Source organism: Lithobates pipiens, unplaced genomic scaffold (assembly GCF_037356315.1).
Source record: "Lithobates pipiens isolate NorthernLeopardFrog02 unplaced genomic scaffold, aLitPip1_a1.2 Scaffold_8, whole genome shotgun sequence".
Lineage (NCBI taxonomy): Eukaryota > Metazoa > Chordata > Amphibia > Anura > Ranidae > Lithobates > Lithobates pipiens.
This window is the reverse complement of record NW_027507903.1, coordinates 252,276,733-252,304,209: the sequence shown is the minus strand read 5'-3', so window position 1 is coordinate 252,304,209 and position 27,477 is coordinate 252,276,733. Positions and strand designations below refer to the sequence as shown.

The window sequence follows — 27,477 nt, the reverse complement described above, 5'->3', positions numbered from 1 at the left end:
GAAGTGGTTAAGGAGGAACTGGAGCTGCTATTACACGAGGAGGGCTTAGACTTTGTGGGAATAACAGAAATGGTTTGACAGCTCACACGATTGTATGGCAAATATCGAGGGGTATTCCTTGTATCGGAAAGACAGGGAAGGTAGAAGAGGTGGAGGGGTGTCTATCTCAAAAATAATGCAAGGGTGGTAGAGAGGAGTGACATTGTAAATGGGACAAGGGGGAGGTGGAATCCATGTGGTTAGAACTTCAAAGAGAAGAAGTGGAAAATGAATAGTGAGGTATGTTATAGGCCCCCCATCGTGAAGGGGGAGGAGGAGGAGGAGGAGCTGGATCTCCTATCACAGTTAGAAATGGCAGTGAGGCAGGGAAATGTAATCATAGTGGAGAACTCCAATTATCCCGATACTAACTGGTCGAAGCGGACAGCTCACTCATTAACCACTTTCCAACCAGCCGCTGTCATTATACTGCTGCAGGACGGCCCTATTGCATGGATCGCCGTTTTGTGCAATAGATAAAGTGGATGCGCGCACGACACCAGAGCGATGCGCATGTCCGGGGGCCACCCACCATCGATCCACAGATAGGAAAAATGGGGATCTGTCAAAGTAAACAAACAGATCCCCCGTTCTGTCAGGGGAGTACAGAGCGATCGTCTGTTTCTAGTGATTAGGAACAACGATCTCTCCCTGTCAGTCCACTCCCCCCACAGTTAGAAACACCTCCCTAGGGAACACTTAACCCCTTCCCTACCAGTGTCATGTATACAGTAATCAGTGTATTTTTATAGCATTGATCACTGTATAAATGACACTGGTCCCAAAAAAGTGTCCAATCTCTCCGCCGCAATGTCACAGTCCCGCTAAAAATCGATGATCACCGCCATTACTAGTAAAAAAAATATATATAATAAATAAAAAGGCCATAAATGTATCCCTTATTTTGTAGAGGCTATAACTTTTGCCCAAACCAATCAATTTATGCTTATTGGGATTTTTTTACCAAAAATATGTAGAATACTACATATTGGCCTAAACTGATGAAGTTAGTCTTTTTAAAAAAAAAAAATTTTTGGATATTTATTATAGAAAAAAGTAACAAACTTTTTATTTTTTTCCAAAATTGTCATCTTTTGTTTATAGCCCAAAAAATAAAAACTGTAGAGGTGATCAAATGCCACCAAAAGAAAGTTCTATTTGTATGAAAAAGGGATATAAATTTGTTTCGGTACAACGTTTCATGACTGCAAAATTGTCAGTTAAAACGACACAGTGCCGTATCACAAAAAATGGCCTGGTCATTAAGGGGTAAATCCTTCCGGAGCTGAAGTGGTTAAAGGTCAGTCATTTCATTAATGTCTTACAGGACAACTTGTAAAGGATATTTGCAAGTTCTGTATATAATTGTATTCTATTTTGTATATATTGCACACTGCCAACACTGTGCACACGGCACTAACAATGTTTTCAGTACGCTTGCATTCTTTCGAGTCCTGATTAGATATGGTCTGCCTATATTACGCCCCTTGTTACCATACAAGTACAATTGTAATATTAATGTGTCTGTTCCCTACTGCAGTAGTTATTATTAATTTCTAAACACTAATCAATATGAGGATAGGAGTTGCCCATCTATAGAATTCCATGTCACAACTTCATGTCTCAATTGGTGGATTCCCCAACTAGAAAGAATGCTGTTAGATCTATTAGTTACAAACGATCCAAGTCTGATCTCAGATGTGGCAATACGGGACAACTTGGGATCCAACGATCATAGGATGATCACATTTAGTGTAAATCATAGAAAAAGGAGGCACAAGGGTGGCGGAAAAACACAAACTTTCAGACGAGCCAATTTTTCTGAACTGCGGTCATTACTACACGACATCAATTGAGAACAAATCCTAGAAGCATTAAATAAAGAAGAGCGAAGGTTAAACCTGGGTGGCTAAACCGTATTGTGAAAATCCTCATTAAAGAGAGAAATATGGCCTTTAAAAAATATAAAGGGGATGGGTCATCGTCAGCATTTCAACACTACAAGGAATGCAATAAGAAGTGTAAAAACGCAATCAGGGCGGCTAAAAAAGATTACGAGAGACACATAGTGGAGGAGAGTAAAAAAAAAATCCAAAATAATTTTTTTAAATATATTAACAATAAAAAAGCAAGATCAGAGCACATTGCACACAAAAAAAAGACGAAGATGGGAGGATGGTTACAGATGACACAGAGAAGGCAACTGTACTAAACACCTTCTTTTCAACGTTTTTTACGCAGGAAAAGGAGGGATATACCGATTGCGACAGTACTGTTAGTGACACATCACAGAACGTGTCCCTTGTGGCTAACAGAGGCCAGAGTCAAGGAAAGAATAGACAAACTTAATATTAATAAATCACCAGGACCAGATGGCTTAATCACGAAAGTCCTCAGAGAACTCAGGTTCTAGCCAGACCATTGTTCCTAATGTTTGCGGACAGCATAATGACAGGAATTGTACTAGTTGATTGGAAAAAGCAAACGGGGTACCAGTATTCAAAAAAGGGCAGAGAGAAATCCCTGGAAACTACAGGCCAGTCAGCTTAACATCAATAGTGGGTAAATTATTGGAGGAGATAAGGGACTATATCCAAAAAACGTAATGAAGAAAAAAGAAGTACCATTACTAGTAATCAGCATGGGTTTACAAAAGAGCGCTCTTCTCAGACCAATCTGATAAGACCCCTTTCACACTGGGGAGCTTTGCAGGTGCTACAGCACTAAAAATAGCGCCTGCAAAGCGCCCTGAAAGAGCCGCTCCTGTCTCTCCAATGTGAAAGCATGAGGAGCAGTGCACTGGCAGGATGCTAAAGGGGGGAATTATTATAATTAAACATTTTTTTTCTCTTTGGGAGCGAGGGGTAAGGGATAAAGAAAGTTATATGGAATATATACAATATAAATTGGAAATATTGTAAGATATAGCTGTTAAAGATGTTGCAGGTATATAATGAACTGTAATGTGAAATTTATGGAAAGAAAAGAGGGAAAAATAAAGAATTTATAAAAAACAAAAATAACCAGGGCAATAACTTCACAGCAGGATATAGAAATTTTACAGAAAGACTTGGACAAAATAATGGAGTGGGCAACTACATGGCAAATTAAATTTAATGTGGAGAAATGTAAAGTAATGCACTTTGGGGCAAAAAACATAAAAGCAAACTAATTACTAGGATGAGAACTGCTGGGGGAATCAAGGATGAGGAAAGATCTGGGGGTCCTAGTAGATGACAGACAGAGCAAGAGCACGCAATGTCAAAGCAACAGCTACCAAGGTCGGCAGAATTTTAGCATGCATAAAAAAGGGCATATACTCCAGGGATAAAACGATAATCCTGCCACTATAAAATTCTGGTTAGGCCACATCTGGAATACTCTGTCCAGTTTTGGTCACCAGTCCTCAGAAGGCATGTACTGGAACTGGAGAGAGTCCAAAGAAGGGCAACTAAATGAATAAGGGGCCTGGACGACCTAAATTATGAGGAATGACTACAAGCACTAAATGTATTCTCGCTGGAGAAGAGGCGCTTGAGAGGGGACATGATAGCAATGTACAAATACCTCAATGGTGATCCCAGTATAGGAAATAAACGATTCAGTCTTAGGAAGTATAAGAGAACACAGGGCCACAAAATGAGATTGGAGGAGAAGCGGTTTAACCATAAACCGCGCAGAGGGTTTTTCACTGTCAAGGCAATAAGGCTGTGGAACTTTCTTGCACAATTGGTGGTGGCAGTAGGGAGTATGGATATTTTTAAAAGACTCTTGGATATGCATCTTAATGAACACAACATACAGGGATATGGGAAAAAATTATAGACACTGACACATGTACACCAACACAGAGGTTGAACTGGATGGACAGGTTGAACTGGATGGACTAATGTCTTTATTCAACCTTACCTACTATGTATATGTATTTGCATTTTTAAAAGTCACATTTGAAAAAAAAGTTTGTGATATGTTCCCTTCACACAGCATATCTAACATATTTTAAAAATATTTCTTACCTTTTAATTCATTTCTTTGCAGCAGGCCTTTGTGTCCAACTGCAACTACTCTGAACAATTTCAAAGTGAAAGGTAAAAGGTGGGGACAAACTATATTTCCCCTTATACACATCCAATGCAGAACCCAACCCCCTGGGTCTTTAACCATTTGTTATGACAGACAGTGTTCAAATCAATTTTACAACAGATAATGACATATGCCAGCACATCAAAGACAGGGTAATTATGGTAAACGTCCCCCACCCCATTAACACTACATAGAATGGAAAAACGTCAGTTTTGTAATTTTCAGAAAACGAGTAGAAAGGCATACATCAACTTCATTTTTATGTTATGCTATGTGAACTAGAACATGTAACAGTTATCTTGATTTGCCTGCAGAAGTGGGAAGACATTTTAAAGCGGTTCTAAACACAAAAAATGTCTTACCGTAATGCATTGTCTTTATTAAGGTAAAAAAAACTTCCAAATACCTGTTCCCCTCACCCCTATTCCTAAACACTGACCAGGATCCTCTCACACTCCAGCACTGCCCTGGCTGCCTGGATTTTCACTTGCATCTGACTGGATTATTGAAGTGAACATCGTTTCACCTTATTCAATAAGCGAAATGAACATCAATTTTGCCAAGTAAACAGGGCTAAAAAAAAAACGCTGCTTTTACAGGTATTTTACTTTTTCCAGCCTTTAACCACTTCCCAACCGCCTGCCGTACATATACTGTGGCAAGGTGCCTCTATTAAGGGGGTGGGGGCCACTAGGGGGCACGCCCGTTCCAGTGGCGCCCCGATCATGTGCTGATTGGCCACCCGCGATCACTCCCCACAGAGACAGTACGGCGGTCTGCCGATGTAAACAAGAAAAAAAAAAAAAAAAAGAAAGAAAAATCGCTGATCATCGCCATTACTAGCAAAAAATAAACAAATAAAAATGCCATAAATCTATCCCCTATTTTGTAGACGCTATAACTTTTGCACAAACCAATCAACATACGCTTACTGGGATTTTTTTTACCAAAAACATGTAGCAGAATACATATTGGCCTAAATTGTTGAAGAAATTCGATTTTTTTATTTTTTTTTAATGGATATATCAGAAAGTAAAAAATATTGTTTTTTTTTTCAAAATGGTTGTTTTTTTTTGTTTATAGCACAAAAAATAACCGCAGAGGTGATCAAATACCATCAAAAGAAAACTCTATTTGTGGGGGGAAAAAAAGGTACAGCATCGGACAACCGCGCAATTATCAGTTAGACGCCTTTCACACTGGAGGCATTTTCAGGCACTACAGCGCTAAAAATAGCGCCTGCATAGCATCTGAAAAAAGCCTCAGCTCCAAACCCAGTGTGAAAGCCTGAGTGCTTTCACACTGGGGCGCTGCGCTGGCATGGCGTCACAAAAAGTTCTGCCAGCAACTTCTTTGCAGCTGTGTAGGAGCAATGAATACACCGCTCCTGCCCATTGAAAACAATGGGGCAGCGCTGCAATACCACCAGCAAAGCGCCACTGCAGCGGCACTTTGGGTGGATTTAACCCCTTTTTTAAAACCACCCACTAGTAGCCAAATATTGCTGCTAAAACGACGGTAAAGTGGTGCTAAAAATAGCGCCGATTTACCGCTGTCGCCCAGGGCGGCTCAGTGAGAAACGGGTCTTAAAAGTAACGCAGTGGCCTGATCATTAATGGGGTAAAACCTTCCAGGGCTGAAGTGGTTAAAAGCACCTCCATGTTAGCCTATGTATCCATGCGCACATAGGCATTTACAGTCATCTGAGAAGAGGTGCATTTTACAAGCTAAAAAAAACAAAAAACAAACAAACACACACACACAATCAGAGAATTCAGGAGAGGAGCTAAAGAGCAGAAAAAAGTACAGATACGTCTAGGCATTAATGGGTTCCATTGGCCAGAATGTTACACTGGAATGTATTAACACTCGAATGGATGACGTGATTAAAAGCATGTGCAGTATGCAGATTTATGAGCTTTTTTTAAAAAAAAAATTCTCCTGGCAGGAGTTCTGGCATTCGGAGACAAGAAAACGTCCAGTGTGCATGAGCCCTTAGGCCCCTTTCACACGGACGATCCGTTCAGATCCACCTGTCAGTTTTTCAGGCGGACCTGAACAGATGCTCCATAGAGGTCTATGGAGCGTCGGATGTCAGCGGTGACAAGTCCGCTGACATCCGACCCACTCCGATCCGAAAAAGTGTGACGAGGAAAAAGCTATTTTTCCACCCCTCATCGGATCGGATGATGACGGACACTGCGGTCCGTCGTCACCCGATCTCCCATAGGGGAGAGTGGCGCTGCGTCAGGTCCGTCCCTGCGCAGTGTGCAGAGACAGACCTGTCATCTTCCTGCTCAGCGGAGATCGCTCTGGCGATCCGCACTGAGCAAGCGGATATCCACGGGGCGAACCAGCACTGATCCTCCCCGTGTGAAAGGACCCTTAATGTTATTTTGGAAGAACCTTTATTTTACAGGCCAGATATGACATGACTCATTTGGATTTCTCCCATATCCCTCTCTAGTATAAGCTCTTTGTGATATTTTGGAGAAGATAAGCTTACCTTGTCATGTGTAATAAGAACAGGTTCAGTTTTAATTGCAGAAGGCTGTAAATTAACCAACACTCCGGGGTCTAACAAACCACTGGACCTGCAAACAAAATTTTGTATATTTTACTTATATATATTATACACACACGACTGGCATTTTTGTTACACACACTCCACAAGCTGTTGGTTTTCTTCAGCTTTCTTAGGCCTCTTGTACACTGGGAGTAAACACCTCCACATTTTTTACTGATCTCAACACAGGTGCATTGTTGTCTATGGAAAAATGCACACAGCTGCGTTAAGATCACTAATATAGCACAGTACAGAGTACAGAGTAGAGGTCGACCGATATGGGTTTTTCTCTGGCCGATTCCAATATTTAGAAATCATGGTGGCTGATATATGATGCCGATTTTCTTTCGGGCTGATATGTTAGGCCGATTTTTTTTTTCTCTTCATCTCATAAAATCTAACAGACACCTTTCACACTGGGGTGTTTTCAGGCCCTTTTGGGCTAAAAATAGCACCTGTAAAGTGCCTGCAAAATGACTTGCCTGCAGTCTGTGGGAAAGCCCAAGTGCTTTCACACTGAGGCGATGTGCTGGCAGGACATTAAAAAAAAGTCCTGCAAGCAGCATATTTGGAGCGGTGTATACCGTTCCTCTACCACTCCTGCCCGTTGAAATGAATAGGCATGCAATGCGATTTGGCAGCAGCGCTTCACGAGCCATATGCAGAGATTAAGTACAGAAAGGATGCCCCATAGTGCTTAATCTCTGCATATGGCTTATTGATGAGACCCTCCCACCCCGGACCTCCTAAAGATTACTATTTAAAGGGGACGCTAACTCCGATTATAGGCAAGACATCAAGAGCCTGGGGTTACCATCCCATACTAAGACGGCTACCAAGGACCCTAAAATTTTACACTTATATGCTGTTACCTTATATATATATATATATATATTTTGTTTACAGAAAGAAGGATTTTTACGGACACTGTGTTATACGCTTTTATGGACTTATTAATTTTTCATGCATGAAATTTGCTGCACAATCCATTATTTGTTGAATTTGTTTTACTACGTATTTTCACTTGGGATATATGTACTTTAGCTCACGCATTACAAATCTGCCTATTTCTAACACTATTATTTTGCACGTTGCTCTCTGATATTTTAAGTTTAGCCAGTACTATGTGATTTTTTCATATAGATTTTCTTCAGTTTGACACTTTTTTGGGACATAGGTTTTTATCTCATGCATATGTAGCTATTGCTCACTTTTATCTATTTATGTTTTGCTTATTGTCGCCATTATCCATTTATGATTAGCTATTATTACACTGTCTAGCAGTTCGATTACTGACAGCACGCACTTCTAATACCTGCCCACTAGGATTCTGTGCATCTCAATTACTTTACTTATGTGTATAGCGCACCACTATTCTTTTATCGTCGTTATCACATTGGGTTCAGACATTTCCCTCAGTGCATGCAGCAGTACACGCTCTATAGCCACTTGAGTTGGCACAGGAATACCTCTTTTGAATATATTAAAAATACATAAACAGGTAATCAAAACTTTTGGATGAAAAAAAAAAAAAATGGGCTAACTTTACGGTTTTAGTTTTTTTTTTTTTTTTTAATCGTTAGTGTATTTTTTCCCAAAAATTTCTGCCGACGTACATCGACGTGCGCTGGTCGGGAACCAGTTAAGTGCCCTGTATTGAAGTGGTTAAGTAATAAGTGATACAGAAAATGTCTTATATTTAAACCTGTATTAAGCAAAACAAACTTCCAATCAGTTCACTTGTATTTAATAATTTAGATAAAAAAAAAAAACAACTAAATATTAAATACACAAAAACAGGTAATCAAAACTTTTGGATGAAAAAAAAAAAAAAAATGGGCTAACTTTACTATTTTAGTGTTTTTTTTAAATCATTCGTTTTTTCAAAAAAAATGTGTTTGAAAGACCGCAGTGTAAATACCGTGTGACATAAAAAAATTCAACAACCGCTATTTTATTCCCTAGGGTCTCTGCTAAAAATATATATAATTTTTAGGGGGTCTAAGTGATTTTCTAGCATAAAATACACGATTTTTACTTGTAAGCAACAAGTGTCAGAAAAGATTTAGTCTTTAAATGGTTAAACTCAGCCCACAGGTACAGTTCATTCATTCATAAGTATAAACATTGTATCTCTTTGGCCTTTTCTTGGCAGACTGCCCAGAAAGGAGAAGTTGCTCCACTGAAGACTTCAGGCAGCTTGTATTACAGAAGTCATTTGCAAGTCCCGCTGAAGTTATAATCGGCCTTTTTTATCAGCACAATTGGCCGATGCCGATTAATTAAAAAATGCCAAATATCGGCCGATATATCAGCTGGCCAATATATCGGTCGACCTCTAGTACAGAGCTGTAAAATAAAACTAGAAAATTTTACGTTTGAGTGCAACAATTTACACAAGTCTATTGCAACACTATAAATTAGAAGTGGATGAAGGCATGAACGCATTTACACAAGGTATTTATGGAACATTTTTACTCAGGATCTGTCAACCAGATTCTGAGTATAAACATCAGTAAATGTCTGTGTGCAGTTGGCCTAATGAAAGCAATCTTGCAGCTGTACAGCTGCCGGATCGCTTTCTGTAACTTCCACAATGTGCCCCCCAGTAGAAGAGGGACATGGAAACAGGTGAGACATCAGAGGCCTTAAAGAGAATGTGTCTTAAAAATATTATATCACAGAGGACCTTTTGTGCCCTATGTGATACAAAGCAGTAGTTCAATGCCAGCAAGGGCCTTTAATCAATTGAAGTCAAGCCTTTTCTGGCACTTTATGTTTACAAGTTTAAACCAGTATTTTTTGCTAGAAAATTACTTATAGCCCCCAAACAATTTATATATATATATATATATATATATATATATATATATATATATATATATATATATATATATATATATATATATATATATATATAATGTCACACAGTATTTACGAGGCAGTTTTTCGAATACAATTTTTTCGGGAAAAATAAATTTTAAAAACAAAAACACCACAATATATACCCCAATATTTTTGTGATATGAAAGATGATGTTATGCCGAGTAAATAGATACCCAACATGTCATGCTTTAAAACTGCACATGCTCATGGCATGGCGGCAAACTACAATACTTAAAAAATCTGCATAAGTGATGTTTTAAAATGCCTTTGCAGGTTACCTGTCAACAGTTACAGAGCAGGCTTAGTGCTAGAATCATTTCTCTCGCTCTATTGTTATGGCTATACCTCACGTGTGGTGCGAATACCATTTACATATGTGTGACTAATGTATGCGAGGGATGCTGGCGCTTTAAACTGAAAATGCATTTATTTTTTATTTTTTTTACACTGTCCCTTTAAAGTGGTTGTATACGCAAAATATGAACTTTACCTACAGGTAAACCTTATTATAGACTTACCTGTAGGTAAAAGTGAATATCTCCTAAACCTGTACGGTTTAAGAGATATTCACTTTGCATGCAGCCGCTGACGTCAGCGACGCATGCGCTGCGAATGCCCGGCAGATGCTGCCGGACCTTGCCGGGAAGAAAACTCCCATATCCATGAGTGACGTCATCGCGGCTCCGGCCACTCACAGCGCCAGAGCCATGAACCCGGAAGACACGCCAAGGGCAAAATGTCAGCTCCCTCTGCACTTTTATTCCTATTACAAGGAATGTAACCATCCCTCGTTTTTGTAATAGAAATAAAGATAACTGGTCCTCTTTATGAAGAGATCTTGGGTCAAAAAGACCACACATCTCTTATTTACCTTTAAAAGCAAAAGATCAACAGAAAAAAAAATTGCGCCAATGGGCTCCCGCTGCTGTCTCAGCCAATGAGAAGGGAGAGGCCCCATACAGCCAAGGCTATCGTGAACATCGCTGGATCGGAGGTAAGGATTGAGGGGAAGCCACTGCACACAGCATAAAACCACTTTAAAAGCATAGCGTGAAAAATATAGGATACTGAAGTTCACTGTCATTTGGCAGGCACATACAAATTTAAAGCTTGACATGTTGGGCATCCAGTTACTTGGTACAACTGCATCTTTTAAATTATTCCAAAAATTGGATAGTATATTTGGTTTATGTACCCTTTAACTTTAGTGTATTTTTTATGGAAATTTTGTACTTGATAAGGTGGAATATTAAGTGAAAAAAAAAAAGGAACTACCACAATTTTATTCTCCAGTGTGTCTGCTTTCAGAAAATATATAATGTTTTGGGTTTTTTAACTAATCTTCAGGGCCTAGCAGAATTAATTAAATGTGTGAAAAACCATCTCTGGTAGAGAAAGGATTAATGTCCACTCTCTTAAAGCGGCATTCCACCCAAAAATGGAACTTCCGCTTTAAGTGCAGGTGACCCCTGACATGCCGCATTTGGCATGTTATTTTTTTTTAATTTTTTTTTTTAGGGGGGGGGGTACCCTGTTTTAATAGGCACCCAGATCCCACTTCCTCCCCTGGCATCTCCCTCCAATCTTCTGGGACAGGTCACAGGTCCCAGAAGTTTGCCCGGCCATTCAAAGCAAGCAACACGGCTCGTGCATGAGCAGTGCATGCCCAGCTGTGAAGCCACAGCTGGGCGCCCACAGTTAGAATGCTGGCGCCACAGAGAGGAGGAGGAGAGGAGTGGGGCCTTGTAGGTCCGCATCACTGGACCATGGGACAGGTGAGTGCCTGATAATTAAAAGTCAGCAGCTACAATTTTTGTAGCTGCTGACCTAAATGGGTGGAACTCCACTTTAAGAAGGGGGCGGCAGCCCCAACTTAGCTGTTGGACCTCCAGTTTGGATTGGGCTTCTTCGTGATTGCTACATTTACCAATTATATTGTGATGAGAATCTGCACACTCACACCATGCATGACCTCCTTGCACCTGGATTTTGATTATGCTGCCTAATTGTCATGTGTACTCCTATATGCTCAAATTTAATTTATGTTTCTGTGCATTGTTTATGTAAAATCTTTTCAGTAAATATTTACTAAAACAGAAGGGGAGACCGTTTAGAAAGGTTTAGTGCTGGTTCACACCAGCGCGCTCTGCGAGATCGCAGTTGATTTGCACAGCACTGCGAATCACATGCGATGTCCGTGCGATGCAATTTCAGCCATTCGGCCCAAACTTGCACAGGACCCTTTTTTGGTCCGCACCAGAATCTAATCATTGGGTGTTCACACCTATATGATCCGATTCATGTCCGAAATCTCAGTTTGCAGTGCTATATTCAAGCTGAAATGGGGGCGTCATTAACAATATATTGATAGTCCCGGCAGTTTGCATATGGCAGTGTGAGCTGCTGTGCAAGTTGGGTGCGATGCTGGAACCCGTAGTGGATTCGCAGGGTTCCCGCATCGCGCAAATGTGAACTGAGCCTTAGTGCAAAAGCCTCTGGTAAAGAAAAAAAACTAAAGCAGAAAGGTACACACTGGAGGGCTAATAAAAGCAGGGATTTTGTTATTGCTTGCTATCCAGAAGGATTTTTAGTTTAAAATGGCAGACAGGTTTGCTTTACAGACAAAGATCTCAAATGCAAAGCACAGCATCTGTTGGCTATATGAAATAAACCTTAGGCCTCCTGCACACTGCAGCTTGAAAAAGCTCAATTTAGCATTTGTTTTTCACTCATCTAAAATGCAGCCCATTGTTTACAATGTGCCTTTACACACAGGCGCGTAAACAAACGCTTAATATTCAGGAGTAGAACACGATAATACCATTGAGCACATGCGAATACGTGCAAGTGGGTGCAAGAACATCCAACATAAACGCCTAATGGCACGTACACACGATCAGACAATCCGCCCGTGTGTGGGCTCCGGTGGACTTTTTTTCCCCAAAAGTCCGGTGGACTTAGAAAAAGTTTTGACCCAAAAATTGTTCACCGGACTGCGAACCCGGCGGACAATCCGGCCGTCTGTGTGCTAGCCCGCCGGACTTTTGAAATTAACGGACTTGCCCACACGCGGAGGAAAGTCTGTTCATTTTGAACGCGGCTCCAGGTAGATGGGACTAGCAAAGGAAGTCAATGTCGCCGCCTTCGGTTTGTCCGCCGGGCTAAGTCCGCCGGATAGTCCAATCATGTGTACGCGGCATAAGATTACATCCAAAAATGCAGATATTCAGACAAATACCGTGTGCAAGAAGCCTTACATGTAAATACATGCTATTAAAAGACGCACCTTGCAGTTTTATTTTCCGTTACAAAAGTAGCCGTTGCAGCAAGAGGGCTGCGTAAATCTTTTCTAATGTAGATCTTTTCTGTGGATGCAGCACAATTGGAGGACTTTTCTCTGGAGACTTCAATGGGCTTTCTCTCACACTGAACAGCTAGAAAACATAATCAGAAGTAGTTAATTCTAAAAGTAAACATCAGGAGTTCATTCCCACCAGATGTGCTTAACTAGTTGCTGACCGCCGGCCGTCAAATGACGGCCAGGCGGCGCAGCTATTGTGGCGGGAGGCCGTCATATGACGGCCTCCCGTTTAAACAGGGATGCGCGCGATCGTGCGCGCGCATCCCTGTTTCTTCGGTGGCGGCGTGTCACGGAGACACCGCTCGCCACCGAAGGGGGTGAACAGCCATTCGTTATGGCTGTTTACCACGTGATCGGCCGTGATGAAGTCACGGCCGATCACAGATGGTCACACCCCCTACGTGCACGGCGCATGCGCGCGATTGCGAGCGCGCTGCGCGTGCACGTCGGTGGCGGCGTGTTCCCCGGGAACACTGCTCGTCACCGACACTGGTAAACAGCCATTGGCTGGCTGTTTACCCACGTGATCGGCTGTGATCCTTTCACAGCCGATCACTAAAATGTAAACAAACCGCGGTAACGGGATGTTACCGGGTTCTCCTCCTCACACACCGATCGTGTGTGAGGAGGAGATTGCGGTAACATCTCGTTACCGCATACAGTGTACACCAAACATACTGATTGCCCCCCCCCCCCCCCAATAAAGAGGACCTGTCACCACCCCTCATAGTACCTGTCAATCACAGTCCATCAGAGTACCTGTCACAGTCCATCAAAGTATTTGAGTACCTGTCCCAGCCCATCAGAGTACCCGAGTACCTGTCCCAGCCCATCAGAGTACCCGAGTACCTGTCCCAGCCCATCAGAGTACCCGAGTACCTGTCCCAGCCCATCAGAGTACCCGAGTACCTGTCCCAGCCCATCAGAGTACCCGAGTACCTGTCCCAGCCCATCAGAGTACCAGAGTACCTGTCCCAGCCCATCAGAGTACCCGAGTACCTGTCCCAGCCCATCTGAGTACCCGAGTACCTGTCACAGTTCATCTGAGTACCCGAGTACCTGTCCCGTCCCATCAGAGTACCCGAGTACCTGTCCCGTCCCATCAGAGTACCCGAGTACCTGTCACGGCACATCAGAGTACCCGAGTACCTGTCACGGCACATCAGAGTACCCGAGTACCTGTCACGGCACATCAGAGTACCCGAGTACCTGTCACGGCACATCAGAGTACCCGAGTACCTGTCACGGCCCATCAGGGTACCCGAGTACCTGTCACGGCCCATCAGGATACCCGAGTACCTGTCACGGCCCATCAGGATACCCGAGTACCTGTCACGGCCCATCAGGGTACCCGAGTACCTGTCACAGTCCATTAGAGTACCGAGTACCTGTCACAGTCCATTAGAGTACCGAGTACCTGTCACAGTCCATTAGAGTACCGAGTACCTGTCACAGTCCATTAGAGTACCGAGTACCTGTCACAGTCCATTAGAGTACCGAGTACCTGTCACAGCCCATCTGAGTACCCAAATACCAGTCACCAAACCATCAGAGTACCTGTCACCAGGCCATCAGAGTACCCGAGTACCTGTCACCAGGCCATCCGAGTACCTGTCACCAGGCCATCAGAGTACCCGAGTACCTGTCACCAGGCCATCAGAGTACCCGAGTACCTGTCACCAGGCCATCAGAGTACCCGAGTACCTGTCACCAGGCCATCAGAGTACCCGAGTACCTGTCACCAGGCCATCAGAGTACCCGAGTACCTGTCACCAGGCCGTCAGAGTACTCGAGTACCTGTCACCAGGCCATCAGAGTACCCGAGTACCTGTCACCAGGCAATCAGAGTACCCGAGTACCTGTTCCAGTCCATCTGAGTACCCGAGTACCTGTCACAGTCCATCTGAGTACCTATCTCCAGCCCATCAGAGTACCCGAGTACCTATTTGCAGCCCATGTCTCATAGAATATACGTTGGGGTGTTTACTTTCCAAAATGGGGTCATTTTGTGGGTAATTTCACTGTCCTGGTGGTCCAGGACCTTCAAAAGTGTGATGGGTAGGAATGAAATAAGATGTGTCATTTATGCTCCTAGAACGCCTGAACATACTACTTCAATGTTTGGCCCATCTATGTGGCCAGGCTGTGTAAAAGTCCTACACATGTGGTATCGCCATACTCGGGAGGAGTAGCAGAATGTATTTTGGGGTGTAATTTTTGCTATATACATGTTATGTGTTAGAAATATCTTATAAATTGACAATTTTGTGTAAAAAAAAATGCGTTTTAATTTTTTTCCACATATTTCAAAAACTTCTGGAAAAAAATGAACCGTTCAAAAGACTCATTATGCCTCACAGATTATACGTTGGGGTGTTTGCTTTCCAAAATGGGGTAATTTTATGGGAAATTCCATTGTGCTGGTACTCCAGGGCCTTCAAAAGTGTAATAGGTGGTTGAGAAATGAGATGCGTAATTTTTGCTCATAGAACGTCTGAAGGTACTACATCAATGTTAGTGCTCTGTATGTGGCCAGGCTGTGTAAAAGTCTCACACACGTGGTATCGCCGTACTCGGGAAGAGTAGCAGAATGTATTTTGGGGTGTAATTTTTGCTATATACATGCTATGTGTTAGAAATATCTTATAAATTGACAATTTTGTGTAAAAAAAAATGCGTTTTAATTTTTTTCCACGTATTCCAAAAACTTCTGGAAAAAAAATTAACCATTCAAAAGACTCATTATGCCTCACAGATTATACGTTGGGGTGTTAGCTTTCCAAAATGGGGTGATTTTATGGGAAATTCCATTGTCCTGGTACTCCAGGGCCTTCAAAAGTGTAATAGGTGGTTGAGAAATGAGATGCGTCATTTTTGCTCGTAGAACGTCTGAAGGTACTACATCGATGTTGGTGCTCTGTATGTGGCCAGGCTGTGTAAAAGTCTCACACATGTGGTATCACCGTACTCAGGAAGAGTAGCAGAATGTATTTTGGGGGGTAATTTGTTGTATACATATGCTGTGTGTGAGAAATAACCTGATAATATGACAATTTAGTAAAAAAAAATTAAAAAAAATAAAAAATCTTCATTTTGCAAAGAATTGTGGGAAAAAATGACAACTTAAAAAAACTCACCATGCTACTTACTTAATACCTTGGGATGTCTACTTTGTAAAAAGGGGTCATTTGGGGGGTATTTGTACTTTCCTGACTAGTTAGAGTCTCAAGAAATGAGGTACACCTGATGTACTGAAGGCCTGATCAGAAGTGATGAATTTTCAGTGATTGGCACCATAGATTGTAGACTCTATAACTTTCACAAAGACCAAATAATATATACTAATGTGGGTTATTTTTACCAAAGATATGTAGCAGTATAAATTTTGGCCAAAATTTATGAAGAAAAATTACTAATTAGCAAAAATTTATGACAGAAACGAAGAAAAAGGCATTTTTTTCACAAAATTTACGTTTTATTTTTATTATAGCACAAAAAATAAAAAACCCACTAGTGATTAAATACCACTAAAAGAAAGCTCTATTTGTGTGGAAAAAAGGACACAAGTTTCATATGGATACTGTGTTGGATGACTGAGTAATTGTCATTCAAAGTGTGAGAGCGCTGAAAGCTGAAAATTGGTCTGGTCAGGAAGGGGGTGTAACTGCACTGTACTGAGGTGGTTAAAAAAGCATGAAAAAATGCTCAGTTCATTGTGTGCCTTGAGGTTTAAATATGGTGCATTTTAAAAGTAAAGTAAAACAGCAAACCAAAAATGCTGTATGCAGGTCTTTTTTTTCCTGTACACATCAGCAAACAGGTTTGGTTAGAATGTGCTCAACCAAAATCAGTATAGACTACATCATGTGCTTGCAACTTCTGGAAAATGTAGTATCATTCATGAGAACGCCAGTTAAACAGCATAAAAAAAGAAACAAAAACGTGCACATTCATTAATAGTTAATCATCATCTGCTGTTCACTAGTTAAGAGTTATAGATTAGAAATAGACCAGTGTACGTGAAATACTTACAATCTTGCTTCATTCCAAGTGCAATACACCTTTGTAATCGGCAGTACTGACATCTGTTGCGGTAGTGCTTATTGATAACACAATCTTTTGATCCTCTGCATGCATATACCAAACTTTTTCTAATACTTCTTTTAAAGAAACCTTTGCAGCCCTCACATGTTACTGCCCCATAATGTCGCCCTGAAACAACACAACATGAAGGCAAGAGCTAAGTTTGTTTGTAGTCAGAAATTGCTAACGGACAAAACTTTACTATCACTACTGCAATTCACCCCATGCAAAGATAAAATAGAGTCGTTTCCAGCTCTATCATTCCAAAGTATTGTGGAACCAATTAAAGCTAACCTCTCTGATGGAGACTAGAGATGATCTGAAATGACCAAGACACAGAGTCTCAATATTTAATAACAGGAAAGGCACTGTACATGTCAATTTATTCTAAAATGGCTTGGTGTGGAATAAAAATGAAATACAGTATTTATCAATGTCAATGGGGAGGGGAGTATTTATTAAGCTGAATGCTTTAACTATTTCATAGCCTTCTTAAATTGGCAAAAAAAAAAAAAACTATCCGTTGAACGCAATAGAAATTCGTTTTCCTTATATGTGGACTGAGAACACATACCTGAAGCCTTATCGCCACACACCACACAAAGATCCATAAGCGGCTTATTTATATTCTGATCTATGCATTGGGAGTCTGATAATATCTGGGGGAAAAAAATTAATTAGCACAAATGCTTTGGCAAATATATAAGGCTTCGTAATGGCAAATTGTTATGGAACAAAAAGATTTCCTATGACACAAACATTAAGAAAAACAAATGAGTGGAACATTTCTATAAAAAAAAAAAAAACAATATATTTGGGTACTGTATATTCTACTTATTAAACTTCCTCAAAACAAAGTATGTTTACGCCTTCACTATTGTACTCCTTTCTCACAGAGGGCCACCCGAAGAAATCACAAGGCCCCTTATTATAGCACAGCCTCTTATTTTCTGCTACGTAATAAATATCCTGTAGCTTTTTTATTCTTACATTTTTTATCAGCTCCAAAATTACAATTTTATTGACTGCAATGTTCAACTCTGACTTAAATAAATTCTTTTTAAATTTCACATTGCAAGTCACATATAAGATTACTGACAATTAGGAGTTAAATTAGAATTCCAAGAATTCAACCACTATGACATAAGATGACCAGCAGGATAGGCCGCAATCTCATGCCCATGGGGGCGTGCAGAGCAGTGATCGGTGGTGTGGTGTGTCAGTCTGACACACCGCATCTCTGATCAAGGTAAAGAGCCTGTGACGTAGGCTTTTTATCACATGATCAGCTGTGTCCAATCAAAGCTGAGAAATAGGAAGGAGGAAGCACCCACAATGCCACATCCATAATGTATCAAGGGAAAACAAAGAAGATAACAAATAGATATCAACAAGTCAGAATTTTAAGGCATGGAAGCAAATAGGTAAGTAGAAAAAATATATTTATTTTATTGAAAAATACAATATCATAATGTTGAAGACAATATAAAAATCATATGAAATTATATAATTTGTACATTGAGCCCTTGCGTGTCGCGTCTACGCGTTTCGCCATAAAGGCTTCTTCGGGACACTGAAAAAGGTTCAAAGACATAGCTTATAGCAGGGGCAGGAAAAAAGTCTCAGTCAGTATATTACCATCAATGGGGATGGCCAATAGAGGACATAATCCTATCCACATGGATGCTGGTGACACATAGTATGGCCAAACAGCATATAAAAACTAAAGGTAAAAGTATTTTTGTGGAGACAATGAAAGCATACCCCTGGGAGACAGCCCAGTGCTGTGCACAATATACTGACAGACTTCTTTCCTGCCTCTGCTATAAGCAACTATTGATTTTTGTTTGTGCTCATCAGAATGTGCCACTTGCTGTCCACTATCACAGCGTGGTTGACCGCTCCATATATTTGGATCTATCTTGGTTGCTATGACATTTGTACTTAAGGCGTAGCTCATTTGAAGTTAGTGAGATTTATTGTTGCTCTCTCTTGCTACATCTTTGGACCTTTTTCCGTGTCCGGAGGAAGCCTTTACGGAAAAACACATAGACGTGATGCACAAGGGCTCAATGTACAAATTATATAATTTCATATGATTTTTATATTGTCTTAAACACTTATGAGATTGTATTTTTCAATAAAATAAATATTTTATTCTAATTTCCTATTTGCTGCCATGCCTTAAAATTCCGACTTGTTGATATCCATTTGGTATCTTCTTTGTTTTCCCTTGATACATTATACATACAAGTCTGGGGGGGGTTCTGCGCTGATAATCAACCCATTGATGATCAGTGCAGACCCATCAAGGATGCCAATCATTGCCACCAGGGATGCCAATCAGTGATGCCTGCCAGTGCCTCCTGATCAGTGCTGCCTATGAGTGCCCATCAGTGCTGTAAAGTAGTGCCACCTCATCAGTGCCCGTCAGTCCAGCCTCATCTGTGCCTATTGATGAAGGAGAAAAGTTATTTACAAGGTTTTTTAACAGAAACTAAGAAAAACTTTTTTCCTCAAAATTTTCGGTCTTTTTTTATTTGTAGCGCAAAAAATAAAAACCCCAGTGGTGATCAAATACCACCAAAAGAAAGTTCTATTTGTGGGGGGATGATAAAAATTTAGTTTGGGTACAGCGTCGCATGACCACGCAATTATTCAAAATGTGAGCGCTGAAAGCTAAAAATTGGTCTGGGCAGGAAGATGTATAAGTGCCCTGTATTTAAGTGGTTAAAACTGCAAGAATGAGCCCTCCATTTGAGAAATATATGCCTTACAGGAGTGTTGCTTTTATTGTTCTTAGGGGCAGCCCTAGTCATGCATAGTACATTCAACTTTACAATATCTGTTCATTCATTTAAATTTTTTCCCAGTTTGAAAAAGTTAAACGATAGGTACAAATATGAACAGGTCAGTAAAGCATTACAACATGACATTTAAAAGATCAAGGCTACATTTACCTTTAAACTATATGCTAGCTTTAATGTATTTAACTAGAGAAAAGCATTTCTGGTTGCTAGCAATTAGTCACATACAGCTGCCAGTTTTCTAGTCTAGGTTAGAAACATACATATTTTTTTCTTTTGTTTACACAAGGGCCTCAAAGAATAAAATTATTAGTAATGTTTGCATACAATGTGTAGTATAGCATATTTTACAAGTACACACCTGAATGTGCTGTGTAGAAACTTCCGGGCTTGAGAAAAAAAGCTGATTGACACCAGCTGCATCAGGAGATGTTAGATACACTTTACCATGGCTGGGTTCTTGCCTAGCAAGGATTACCTTGTTCGGGGATGAGCTATCATTATTAGTCAAGATAAACCTTTTACTTGTACCACTCTGATCAAGTGCTGTTACAATTTGAATCTTCTGACCGGTCTGTTGATCTGTAACAAACTGATACAGAAAAAAAAAACACGACTTTTATTAAAAGCAGTTGATGATAGATCATCACAAATACAAAGAAAATTACATAGACAGCATTTTTCTTCCTCCAAACATGGCGAGTCCCCCTCCTCTAGAAGGCACATGTACAGTCATGCCAATGAACATCTAAATGATTCAGAGAAGGATTGGGAGAAAGTGCTGTGGTCAGATTAGACCAAAATTGAGCTCTTTGGCATTAATTCAACTCACCGTGTTTGGAGGAAGAAAAATGCTGACTACGACCCTAAGAACACCATTCCTACAGTCAAGCACGGAGGTGGAAACATTGTGCTTTGGGGCGGTTTCTTTGCTAAAAGTACAGGCAGACTTTGCTGCACTGAGGGGCCAATGGACGGGGCCATGTACTGTAAAATATTGGATGATAACCTTCTTCCCTCAGCCAGAGCACTGAAGATGGGTTGTGGATGGGTCTTCCAGCATGACAATGACCCAAAACATACCGCCGAGGCAACAAAAAAGTGGTTCGGGAAGAAGCACATAAAAAGGTCATGAAGTGGCCTAATCAGTCTCCAGACCTTAATCCTATAGAAAATGTATGAAGGGAGCTGAAACTTCCAGATCCCTAGAGACAGCCAAGAAACCTTAACGTGGATGTAAACCCTCACATATACCCAGTGAAGTGAACAGCCTCAGATGATACACAGAGATTAAACAAATCTCCCTACATAAGTTTTACATATCTTGTATATCTGCTGTCTATCAAGCTTTATATACTCTTTAGAAAGTGCACATGGTGTTAGAGATTTTCTCTTTTTGTTCAGTACTGAGTGTGAAGTCTTTTCATACAGCCAAGACAGCCGATTGGAGGAAAGGCACCCCCCCCCCCCCCTCCACATAGGCATCTCAGAGCTGTCCTGTGAATAGTTTAACTCTCTGCTAATTTATTTATAGCAACCTCCTGACACAAATTTCAGACTGTTTTTTATCTCAATTGAGGAAGAACTTGTCAAAACTCATCATGCTGATAACAGAACAGAGCAAGAGAAAGCCACGGGACTCAGGGCTTTGAAGAGAGATCAGAAAACACTGTAGATAGATATCCTAGGTCAAATTTCATGAATCAGGTTTACATCAACTTTAAGAATTTAGAAAAGATCTGTAAAGAAGAGTGGATCAAAATCCCTCCTGAGATGTGTGCAAACCTAGTAACCACCTACAAGAAACATCTGACCTCTGTGCTTGCCAACAAGGGTTTCTCCATCAAGTACCAAGTCACATTTTGCTTGAGGATCAAATACTTATTTTACTCACTGAACTGCAACTTAATTTATAGCATTTGTTTTATTTTTTTCTGGATTTTTGGATGATATTGTCTCTATCGTTTAAAATACACCCATGTTTTCCTGTATCACTCTGTTCCTCTTTCTTTTGCTCCTCTCTTCCCTTTCTTTTCTCTCTTTCTTTCTGTCTTCTTCGTAATGCTAATTACACGTTGTCTCATGTAGTAACCCATGAGTATTTTTTCCCTACTGTGGCCTTGTGGATCGGGAACAGGCTGTTTTCCCTGTTTTCCAAACTTTCCGACGGGACCGACTGTGGTTGATAGTCGTTAGCCGTCCATTCATAAATGTAGTCCTGTTACTGTTCCTGCTTGTATTTGCCTCATGACGGTTACTGTCTTTTATTGTTTTTACTTGAAATGTTCAATAAATATATTTTCAACACTAAAATACACCCATGATAAAAATGATAGACTCTTCATTTCATTGTAAATTGGCAAACTTACAAAACCTGCAGGGGATCAATTATTTTCCCCACTGTATATTATTAGGTAGCAAATGAACATGTCGCCCCCCCAAAGTTAAAAACAGAAAAAAAAAAGGGCAAGCATAAGGATTTCAGAAACTTTGACAAGGGCCATTAACTGTGAAAGCTAGATGACTGGGTCAGAGTATCTCCAAAACTGTAGCTCCTGAAGAACATTCCCAGTTTGCAGTGGCCAGGACCTACCAAAAGTGGTCCAAGGAAAGAAAACAGCAAATATAGACAACAGGGCCATGGGCAGCCAATGCTTAATGATTCACATGAGGAGTGAAGGCTGGCTTATGTAGCCCCATCCAACAGAAGCAGTAGAAGCAGAAACAGAACTGTAGCTCAAGTTGCTGAAAAAGTTAATGATGGTTCTAATAGACAGCGTTTAGAACACAGTGCATCACAGTTTGTTGAGCATGGGGCTGCAAAGCTACAGACCAGTAAGGGTGACATGCCGACCTGCATCCACAGCCAAAAGGTTTGAGGTGTATCCAAATTGAACATCTGTGTGATGTGGGAAGCCCAAACCCTGCAATTTACATGACTTATATGAGTAGTAGGATCTGCTACTGATGGCTTTGTGTCAGATACCATAGCATACCTTCAGAGATCTAGTGGAGTCCATGCCTTGACAAGTTATGGTGGGTGGTCATAATGTTATTGCTGATCGCGATAAAGATATACATATATATTTATATATATATTTTTTTTAGATGTCATGTGAGAATGTATAGATTCTATATGCATGCACTCACACGACTTGTACCTGCATAGTTTGTTAAATAGCTACTTTTGTGATTTTGTGTCTTTAATACACTGATTACGCAACCATTCTGCTTCTACTTTTTGCAATAGGCAACAAGTGACAACAGTTTACTAGTGTAATTTGACATTTTCTGTATCTCTGTCTTCAAAGTACCCAATTAATCAGCCCTGAAGAATGAGCTCCATGTAGAGGGAAGAAAGCCGGGAGATCAGAATCAGGAATGGATTTCTGTGCATAGAAACTGAGCTGAGCCCGGCTTGTTGAAAACTCAGAAGAAGTAGCTAATTAGGGCTGGCCCCTTTGTTGTTTTTCACAATCCTGGATGCCTGATCGCTCCGTCCGTTTTTGCATTATCCATCCCCGGATCGAGCATAGTGCGGCTGACCTGGCAGCATTATAGGAGGGACCGTACGGTATTGGATCATTCCCGGTAGAAGGACGTGGGATCCGTCATCTTTACAACAGGGCAGCCACACTAGCTGGAGAAAATCACCACCCGTGACTAGGAGATATGCCCATAATTTTGGCTATCTGGTAAGCCTACATCTATTAAGGTGGTGGATACACACTACTGCACTCTATATGAAGAGTCTTAACGGGGTGTTTATTATTACTCACGTATTGGGTGGGCTTCAATGAGTGGACTCTTTTTCTATATTTGTGCAATATGATAATTATTATATAGATTTTTTGGGGATTATATACACTACGGTGTATCTGAGGGTGATACACTATTTGAATATTTCATATCTGTGGGTTGTTCACTTTCTGTACACATATATGTTTCATTTAGAAGTTTATTCTACACAGCGCAGTTCCACATGTTTTTACTGTGTGTCTGGTGTTGTATATCACTTTGAGTTGCAGCAATAGTTGATATTAAGTAGCGCTGTCTTTTTTATTATACCTATTAACTCGTTATAACATATACAATAGGCATACTTCTAAGTTTTATCTTCAACTTTTTACTTAGAGTGTTTGCTACCTCCCCTTCTTCCTTGAAAGTAACCTCATTACCCTAAAAGTTTGTACTATGTACAATGGTAATACTACATTTACTAAAAAACTGGAGAAGACAGAATCTGGAGCAGCTGGTTGCATGGCAACCAATTAGCTTCTAGTTTCAGTTTGTCCAGTTAAAGTGGATGTAAATCTGATTCATGAAATTTGAGCTCTGCACGTATATCTGCAGTGTTTTCTTATCTCTCTCCAAAGCACTATGTCCTGTAGCTGTCTCTTGCTCTGTAGCTGTTATCAGCCTGACAACATCTAATCAAGTTCTCTGAGACAGGAGATAGAAGTGTGTGTCGGGGGAGGTTGCTATCAATAGATTAGCAGTCAGCTTGCGGTCTAAAAGCAGAGGTTTTTTTAAGAAAGCGCTGCCTTTCCTCCAATCAGCTGTCTTGGCTGTATGCCATTAATCCACTCCCAGTGCTAACCAGGAAGAGAAAAACTTTAACATGATCTGCACACTGCAGCTAGAAAAGGATCATAACAGCTTATTTTTTTACTGAGCTAAAATATAGCCTTTTATTTGTAAAGTGCCTATGCACATAGGCGCGTACACAAGCACCGTGTATTCTTCAATAAAAATAAAAATTGAAAGATCTGCCCTTTTTGGTCAGTAATTTATACCCCTTTCATTCGCACAATTGTGCATTCACATATTGTAAACGTGAGAATAAGCGAAACGCGAGAATGAAAAAAAAAACTGTTCACTTGACTGGGTATATGTGTGGGTTTACATCCAATTTAAGCTTTGAAAAACGAAAGCTAAAAGCTGACTGGTTGCCATGCACATCTGCTGGAGCAAATTTCATCTGCTCCAGGTTTAGTTAATTCCTCGCGATTAGCGTAAAGAAGGCCAAAATATATGAGTGGAGTCATAAGTTAGCAAAACACATTTTTATGAAAAAACATGCAACTGTGATGTCCCACTCCTCTGATAAGCTCCAGACACTAAAAACCCACTCCACCTTCCTTTAGGCCCCTTTCACACTGGGGTGGACGCTATTTTTAGCGGCGCTTTACCATTGGCCGAGAAAGGGTTAAAAACCACCGATAAGTGCAGCTGCCCCATTGTTTTCGTATGGGCAGGAGCGGTGTATAAAGATGCTGCTAGCAGGACTTTTTTTTACCGTCCTGCTAGCGCATGGCTCCAGTGCGAAAGCCCTCGGGGCTTTTACCGTGGAGAGACAGCAGCGTGCTATTTTTAGCGCAATAGCACCTGCAAAATGACCCAGTGTGAAAAGGGTCTTAAAATATGAGATTTAAGGTCCTATTAAGCCAAGCTGATCTTAAGATGTCAATTCATTTATTGATAGTATTGTGTGGGAAAAGAAAAACAATTTTTTTTTACTCTTGAAATTATAAATCTATTTAGAGTAGCTTGTTAAGAATGGTGTTTTGTTATATGAACTGTCTTCTGGTTAGCTTACAGGGGGCCATCTCTTCACCTGACAGCCACAAAAGGTGTCTGAAGGCTAACCCTGCCTAAAAAGTGATATTGTATGTAAAGTGTTCTTTAGACACACCTGTATTCGCTGAGGTAAGGTAACGCTGGAATCTGAGGGAATAAGCTGTATTCTCTGGGTACTTCCATCCATCAGTGCTGTATGTGCCACTTCTGTCTGAGTGCGAGAAAGCTGAAAGTACAACCAATTTTGTGCTTAACTAGTTCTGCCATTTTCTGTATATTGTTAACATTCATGCTGTACCCACATTTTAAAAATAGTTTATTTTAATCAAACAGAATCAACACAAAAACTAAAGGAGCCCTATGGTTACAAGATTGTCATACGGTCAGTTTGCATTTCCCAGGTTAATGACAAGTTTAACCTTAGAGTGGTTCTAAAATCAAAACATGTTTTACCTTAATGCATTCCCTGCTTTAAGATGAAGAAAATGTCCCAGTATTTGCATCAACTCTCTTCTTCCCCAAAACACTTACCGAGTCCTCTCTAGATCCAGCGCTGTTCCCAGTTGCAGCAGCACTTCTTCCTCTTCCTGGTCTCACAGGACAAAGAGGCAGCAACCGGAGCAATCAGTTCCTCCTGTTGTCAAATAAATCCTGTGAGGAGAGAGCAGGGGGTGTGGCTGAGCCATGCTATGTGTCTCTTATGGATACACACAGCCCGACTTAGGTGTGCAACCGCATTTGTGTCCCTATAGCACACAGCTTGCTATGGGGGCACATGCAGCGGGGAGGAGCAAAGAGCGCCGGTGGGGAAGAAGAGCAGGTATGGGGCGGCTCAGTATAACATGTCTTTTATTTTAGGGGGGAACAAAATTCTTTAGGATGTCTTCAATGTCTTCATGTACTGGTACAACGATCTTCCAGAGACTGTATCTTATCGACAATGTGAGACAGACCATATCAAAGAGAAAAATAGGAAGGCGACTGCTAACTGCTGTTACTTTCTGAGTTACTGACCTGTATGCAACAACTAGAAGTCAACATTTTTGATATGCATACTTGTTTTGTTTCTGGGCAGTATCTCAGGGGGTACTGAAGCCAGAGTATCAGCATGTAGCATTTTGATAGAGGTCAGCATTGGTTTCCTCTATGCTTTTCATGACAGGTTTTCTTTTAATACAGGCACAAACTGAGTCTGCTAGGGTAGGCTGTGGGGGTTGTAGCCTAGGGACCTCCCCCTGGGCGGAACTGAAAGTTCTGAAGTGTTGTGTTACAACTTTGCCTAGTATCTCCAGTGATAGGGCTGACAACCCATTTTGTTACAGAGAGGAGCTGTGTCGGTCAGTGAATATAAGAGAAATAAAACACACTTGCTATAAAACAAATGCCATGAATTAAAGTGGTACTAAAGTCCTAACTATAATTTAATCTGCTCCCACCCCCATTCTAACAACCTTGTGAAAGGAAGATGTGTATTCTTATCTTTTATGAGGGTGCTCCGGTCAGGTCAAGTGATCTCCCCAGTGGCCGAGTTCAAAGGAGAGGTAAGAGCACTGACAAATTATGAAATGCCTGTGCAGCGATGTCACCCACAGGCTTGCTATGGGGCATCCATTGTCAACTTTCCCTTCTCTCCCCTGATACCAGCCGCCATGAACTGATCACGTGACTGGACCGCTCTCAGAATAGGTAAGTATACACATCTTCCTTTCACATGGCAGTTAGGATAGGAGTTAGAATGGGGTTGGGAGCAGGTATATGAATAGTTAGAAAAAGCCTGGACTTCCACTTTAAGCTTGTGTGTGAAACACTGCATTAATATTGTGTTTATTTACAACAGTCTTTCTGTAAAAACAATAAATGCACACCATAGTGCTTTATAAAACAGGCTCCATTTTAATTATTTTATATTAGTTAAGAGCAATTACAATTGAGATGCAATTATAAAAGCTTTGATCAGTGAAGGGTGCAGCTGCAAAAAACAAAGTCATTTAAATGTAAATCTTTCTAAAATAATTTTTAAATAGATATGATTGCAGAAAAAAAAAACGGGTCAGTAATGAAAAAAGCAATCA

At 40.8% G+C, this 27,477-nt stretch overlaps 1 protein-coding gene across 2 annotated transcripts in view; it reads right to left on the bottom strand.

Annotated features, from left to right (window-relative positions):
- Positions 1-27,477, bottom strand: part of NR2C1 (nuclear receptor subfamily 2 group C member 1) — a 75,100-nt gene that overhangs the window by 23,074 nt on the left and 24,549 nt on the right. Inside the window, exons 3-8 of one of the 2 annotated variants that reach the window (XM_077470317.1) lie at positions 25,521-25,631; positions 20,187-20,417; positions 17,593-17,677; positions 16,968-17,147; positions 12,861-13,008; positions 6,629-6,716 (exon numbers count right to left, since the gene is read on the bottom strand). In XM_077470317.1, coding sequence (XP_077326443.1) covers positions 6,629-6,716; positions 12,861-13,008; positions 16,968-17,147; positions 17,593-17,677; positions 20,187-20,417; positions 25,521-25,631 — 843 coding nt within the window. The remainder of the gene's footprint in view (positions 1-6,628; positions 6,717-12,860; positions 13,009-16,967; positions 17,148-17,592; positions 17,678-20,186; positions 20,418-25,520; positions 25,632-27,477) is intronic. The other variant, XM_077470318.1, reaches the window with a different exon arrangement.